This window comes from Trachypithecus francoisi, unplaced genomic scaffold (genome assembly GCF_009764315.1).
Source record: "Trachypithecus francoisi isolate TF-2019V2 unplaced genomic scaffold, Tfra_2.0 Lachesis_group4, whole genome shotgun sequence".
Taxonomy (NCBI): Eukaryota; Metazoa; Chordata; class Mammalia; order Primates; family Cercopithecidae; genus Trachypithecus; species Trachypithecus francoisi.
The window spans coordinates 118660990-118667268 of record NW_022681469.1 but is presented as its reverse complement, the minus strand read 5'-3'; the positions used below and the strand labels follow the sequence as shown (position 1 = coordinate 118667268).

General features: G+C 60.9%; 1 protein-coding gene across 1 annotated transcript; it reads right to left on the bottom strand.

The window, feature by feature from the left end:
* Positions 1 to 2455: 2455 nt before the first annotated feature.
* FZD9 (frizzled class receptor 9) lies at positions 2456 to 4807 on the bottom strand. Its single transcript, XM_033193619.1, has one exon. The coding sequence runs from the start codon at positions 4568 to 4570 to the stop codon at positions 2795 to 2797; it is 1776 nt and encodes a 591-aa protein (XP_033049510.1). The 5' UTR covers positions 4571 to 4807; the 3' UTR covers positions 2456 to 2794.
* Positions 4808 to 6279: the final 1472 nt, after the last annotated feature.

Genomic DNA, 6279 nt, shown 5'->3' with positions numbered 1-6279 from the left:
AGGTATTTTTTGGCCCTGGAGGGTTCTTTAATGGGTGTGGGGAGAGGTCTGGCAGTGGGAGAGGCGTTTGTCTACTCCCCATCCGCTTTGCCCAGCTTCTGGGGACATAACCTTGCCAAGGCATACACCCTGCCTTTCCCCACCAGGACCTAATGGGATCCCTGGTGTGGAACGCACAAAAGCTCTAGAGGCAGATTTGGGTTCAACTCCAGCTTGGCCTCAAACTGCCTGGCTATGCGTTCAGCAGCCAAGCCATCTAAACACTTCCCATCTGAAACGGGGGGGTGCGGGGAGCAGGATCACGTGAGAGGGTTGCGTTTCCTTTTTCCCTTTCCTCCAGGGCCTGGGACTTATTTCCATAGCATCTTCCAGGGCTGAGAAAGCTGGCAGGGCCCTGCCCTCCCTCCCAGGTTCTGGCCTTAAAGCAGAGCCCCCTGGGGCCTGTCCTGACCCTGCACTGCCTCTCTGCGCTCCCATCCCAGCTGCCCTGGAAACCAGCACCAGGCTGGTGTCTGCTGAGCAGGACATGGCCACTGACAGCAAGGAAGAAGGGGCAGGTGGGTGCCCTTGGATGCTCATCCTCCCCCTGCCTTTCCCACAACCCGCCTGCCTTGCTCTTCCCAAGTCTCTGGAATCCTCTCCATTTGCTCCAGCTGCCCTTGCCCTGGTATAGGCCCTTCCCATCTTCCCTTACACTGCCTGTGAGCCCAGCTCCCTGCAGCCTCTGCCCCTCCCATGCCCAGTGTGGGCACTTCACTGCCTCTAACGAGCTCATTCTATTTCCCACTCAAAGACCCTCACATGGCCAGGTGTGGTGGCTCACGCCTATAATCCCAGCACTTTGGGAAGCCAAGGTGGGTGGATCACTTGAGGCCAGGAGTTCAAGACCAGCCTGGGTAACATGGTGAAACCCCGTCTCTACAAAAAAATACAAAAATGAGCCAGGCATGGTGGTAGATGCCACCCGGGCGGCTGAGGCAGGAGCATCGCTTGAACCTAGGAGGCAGAGTTTGCAGTGAGCTGAGATCATGCCACTGCACTCCAGTCTGGGCAACAGAGTGAGACTCCGCCTCAAAAACAAAAACAAAACAAAAAAACACCCTCACCTGCAGCATTACAAGGAGGCAGGGTCATTTGGCTTTGTTGGTCAAAGGCACATGGGGACTTACTTAATGTGCGCTCTGTGCAAAGGGAAGGATTTAGATGGAGAGGGCGTTCCCCCAGCAATAAACAGCTTAAGAACAGGTGCGAGGGCTGTAAGCTTCCCTGGGGCACCGCTGCTCCTTGTGGTGAGGGATACCCCTTAACCCCCTCAGCCCACGATAGTCTTGTCTCCTGGGAGCTTGACCCAACCTGTTTGATTCTCACTGCATTTTCTTGTCCCTGTGGGATTGGTGGTTGGGGTAGGGCACAGTGCTCCAGCCCGAGAGGCCCCGGGTATGGGGCTCCGCCTCACCATTCAACCTCAGCACCTGAGCGTCTCCCCTCCTGGAGCCTCCCCGTGGCTCTAAAGTGAGGCTGGCAGCAGGGCTGGACCTCTGGGATCTCCTGGCACTGACACCAAATGCCGGCCGTGTGTAGTAGGCACCCAGGGACAGTAGTAACTAATACCCTCACTTGGCTAGAGTCATAACAGCCAAGATGGGGCCCTGAGGTCTGACCCCAAGCCAATAGGGGTCTCCAGATGGCCACATGTACCCAGCTACCCAGCTACCCAGCCCACAGAAACAGGGCAGGTCCTAGTAACCCTGAGCTACCCCAGCACGCAGATGGACACGGGACCTTTCTCCATACCTGCCCCAGTGTGGAGCTCTGCACAGCCCCCGACTTGCCTCATTCCCACCACTGCCATCAGCAACTCAAATCTGACAAGCTTAGGAACTAGGAGCCCAATTCCCACTCTACTCAAGGGCTTCCCAACTCCGCGTGCATGTCTGTACTGCCCAGAGGCCCACAGACCAGTCCAGCCTCACCTTCACCCCACCTGGAGATGCCAGGGAGCGGGCTGGGGCTGCCCTGGTGGAGACCCCGAGGAGCCAGGCAGACACACCAGCAAATTTCCAAGCCCCCAGGGAGGAGGCCCTCATGACAACACTGACATAGACTGACACCCTTACTTTCCACGCCAGTGAGGAGAGCAAGGTCCCAGAGAAGGAAAACTCATCTACAGCCTCAGACTGGACTCCCTGGGGCCAGAGGTGGCAGCGTCACCCTGGGGGATTCCCTGAACATCCCGCAGGCATCCCTGTCTCCATTTGGAAGCAGAGAGACGGGCGGGAGGGGAAAACACGCACACATGGTGTCTGGGACTCCTGCAATGCACAGCTGTTCTGGGGGGACTTCCTCCTGATTGGGGGGTGTCAGCACCCACTGCCAGCTCTGCTTACAAGAAAGACTCCTACAGGGCCCTCACCCTCTTACCTTCCCCTCTTCCCAGCCAGAGAGGACTCAGCAGTGCCACGCGGGGGTTTATTCCAGTCACAGCTTCCAGAGGAACGCAACAATAAATTACATCATTAAATAAACTCCGGCTGGACCCTTCTGCCCCCTCCTCTCCACATCCTCCCCTAGGACCCTGTGGGGACTCGGCCTGGTCCAGCCCCCGCATTAGGGGAGACCCCCATCTCCACTAATGAGCCTCACGGGGTCCCGGCCCTGGTTCTCAGCCCCTGGTGCTCACTTGCCTGACCTTGACAGCTGGGCAGCTGCTAGTCAGCTGTCTCTAGTGGGTGCAAGGGACAGGGCGTGGAGGGCAAGGAGGGGGCAACAGCCACCCCGCGCCAGGCCTGTGTTGCTAGAGGTGTGTGGGGTTCTCCAGAGAGGGGTCCGTCTTAGTCATGTGCAAGACCACGGTGGGAGCCTTATAGTGGCAGTGGGTGCCACGGCCGTAGCCCCCGGGGACCCGGCAGGCCTTGGCCCGGGCCCGGCCAGCTGCCATCTTGCGGTAGCACAGGCTCTGCCAGGTCTGGAAAGTTTTGGAGCTCCACACCCAGACGCCGCTGGTGATCCCCACCACCAGTGACATGAAGATTTTGAGCATGAAGACAGCCACAGTGGGCACCGAGCCCCCTGGCAGCGAGCAGTCCCTCCGGCCTCCGGGCCCCGCGGCCGCTGTGCATGGTTGCTCTGTGGCCCGAAGGCGCCAGAAGTCCATGTTGAGGCGTTCATAGACATAGCAAACGATGACACAGGTGGCGGGCACCGTGTAGAGGATGGAGAAGACTCCGATCTTGACCATGAGCTTCTCCAGCTTCTCTGTGTTGGTGCCGCCCGTCTTCATGATCTTGCGGATGTGGAAGAGGGCCACGAAGCCGGTCAGGAGGAAACTACTGCCCAGCACCAGGTAGCCGGAGAGGGGCACCAGCACGAAGCCCGTGAGCGCCGCCGCATCCGTGCTGGCCACGTAGCAGAGCCCAGTCAGCTCATCCCCTGCCACCTTGCGCAGAGTCAGGATGACGATGGTCTTAAGCGCGGGCAGGCCCCAGGCAGCCATGTGGAAGTAGCTGCCGTGGGCCTCGATGGCCTCGTGGCCCCATTTCTTCCCGGCTGCCAGGAACCAGGTGAGCGTCAGGACCACCCACCAGAGCGAGCTGGCCATGCCGAAGTAGTACAGGAGCAAGAAGACCAGCGTGCATCCCGTGTTCTCCAGGCCCTCCTGGATCACGTAGAGCGCACCCGCCTCCTGGTCACAGGCCACGCTCTGCGCTCCGGCCACCGCACGGATCAGGAAGGCCAGCGAGTAGACGTTGTAGCACATGGAGAGGAAGATGATGGGGCGCTCGGGGTACTGGAAGCGGTGGGGCTCCAGCAGGAAGGTGAGCACGGTGAAGGCGGTGGAGAAGAAGCACAGCGCCGACCACACAGCCATCCAGATCAGCGCGAAGTCCTTGTCGCGCCGGGACCAGAACACCTCGACACCGGGCCCGCAGCGGGGTGCGCACGAGCGGCTCTTCTCCACGTACTGGAACTTCTCGGGGTTCTCGCAGGTGCCACCGCCGCCCGCGCCCGGGCCCAGGTCTCCGGGAGGGCGCGCGGGCCGCGGCGCCACGGGCAGCATTCCCAGGCCCTTGTGGGGCTCTGCGGGGCCGGCCGTGGCGTTCTCGGGCGCCTCCATGCACAGCGCGTGCGGGTCGTTGCGCGTGGGCAGCCGGGCGCAGTCGAGCGAGTCGGGCCAGCCAAAGTTGAACTGCTCCATGATGGGCGCGCAGCGCAGGCGCGCCTGCTCGCACATGGGCCGGCAGGCGGGAATGGGCGTCGAGACCTGGTCGGTGCACATGGGCGCGTAGAGCGAGCACAGGAAGAAGCGCAGGTGGCTGTGGCAGCCGTACTGCACCAGCGGCGCGAACTCCGCCAGCTCGGCGGCCGCCTCGCCCTGCGACGTGTGGCCCAGCAGGTTGGGCATGCGGGTCAGGTTGTAGCCGATGCCGCGGCACATGGGGATCTCCACTGCCTGGCACGGCGCAGCCCCGCGCCCGCGTTCCGGGTCGAAGCGGCCGATCTCCAGCGCCGCGCCGCCCGCCGCCAGCAGCTGCCACAGCAGCAGCGCCCCCCGCAGCGGTGCCACGGCCATCCCGGGCGGCCCGGGCCGAGGGCGGGAGCGCGGCCCCGGCTCACTCGGGCCGAGCAGTCCCGCGCCGCGGTGACTGCCCGCCACGTCGCGGGGCGCGGGCCATCGCCGAGCCGCCCACGTGTGTCCGGGCGCCCTGGGCAGCGAGCGGGCAGCCGCCCGAAGGACAGGAGCCGCCGAGCCCGCCTAGCCGCCACCGCCGCTGCCACTGGAGCCGCCGCTGAGCCAGAGCCGGCGCAGCCTCCCGGGGCCGAGGCTACCAGACCCCGGGGCGGGGCTCCGGGCGGACACTCCCAGGGACACGCCCCCTGCTGGGCTTTAAAGGCGCCGCGTCTGACGGCCACGCGGAGCGCGAGGTGGGGCCGGGCCTGGTGGGTGTCCGCCCACTCGCCGTCCGCTTACACTCGGTTTCCTCCCTTTCCCTGCTGCCTGGGGGAGGCTAGGGGAAGTCCTCGTACTCATACTGTCATACTGTTTTACTCTAGGAGGGAGACTTTTTTTTTGAGACGGAGTTTTGCTCTTGTCGCTCAGGCTGGAGTGCAATGGCACTATCTTGGCTCACTGCAACCTCCGCCTCCCGGGTTCCAGCTATTATCCTGCCTCAGCCTCCCGAGTAGCTGGGATTACAGGCGCCTGCCACCATGCCCTGCTAATTTTTTGTATTTTTAGTAGAGACGGGGTTTCACCATTTTGACCAGGCTGGTCTCGAACTCCTGACCTCAGGGGATCCACCTGCCTCGGCCTCCCAAAGTGCTGGGATTAGAGGCATGAGCCACTGCATCCAGCTGGAAGACTTTTTATCTTTATTTTTAATTGTTATTTCCTTTTACAGACAGGATCTCTCTCCGTCGCCCAGGCTGGAGTCCAGTGGAACGACCATAGCTCACTGCAGCTTCCATCTCCCTGGCTCAAGCGACCTTCCCGCCTCAGCCACCAGAGTAGCTGGGATTACAGGTGGGCACCACCACTCCGGCTGATTTTAAAATGTTTTTGTAGAGACAGGGTCTCACTATGTTACCCAGGCTGGTCTTCAACTCCTGGGCTCAAGGGATGCTCCTGTCTCTGCCTCCCAAAGTGCTGGGATTACAGGAGTGCTCCACCGTGCCCGGCCAGGGGAGACCATTTCTAAGGCTTCCCACGCGTGGCGTCTCTGCCTTGTGCTCAGTGGCAGCTCAAATGCAGCATCTGCCTCTCCCCTGGGTGTGTGTGACTTGGGGCTCCTCTCTGAGCCTCAGCTTGCTTTTCTGTAATGCAGGCCGATAATCCTACTGTTAAAATCAACAGTTCTGCCAGGCACAGTGGCTTGCACCTGTAATCCCAGCACTTTGGGAGGCTGAGGCAGGAGGATCACTTGAGTTCAGGAGTCTGATATCAGCTTGGGCAACATAGTGAGACCTCGTCTCTAATAAAGAAAAAAAATAGCTTTTTATTGTTTTAAGATGGAGTTTCACTCTTGTTGCCCAGGCTGGAGTGGCTGGAGTGCAATGGTGCGATCTTGGCTCACTGCAACCTCCGCCTCCCGGGTTCAAGTGATTCTCCTGCCTCAGCCTTAATAGCTGGGATTACAGGCACACGCCATCACTCCTGGGTAATTTTTGTATTTTTAGTAGAGATGGGGTTTCACCATGTTGGCCAGGCTGGTCTCGAACTCCTGACTTCAGGTGATCTACCCACCTCGGCCTCCCAAAGCGTTGGGATTACAGGCATGAGCC

Excerpts from the sequence above, each read along its gene's own strand:
- FZD9 (XM_033193619.1), bottom strand. The coding sequence starts at position 4,570 with ATGGCCGTGGCACCGCTGCGGGGGGCGCTGCTGCTGTGGCAGCTGCTG.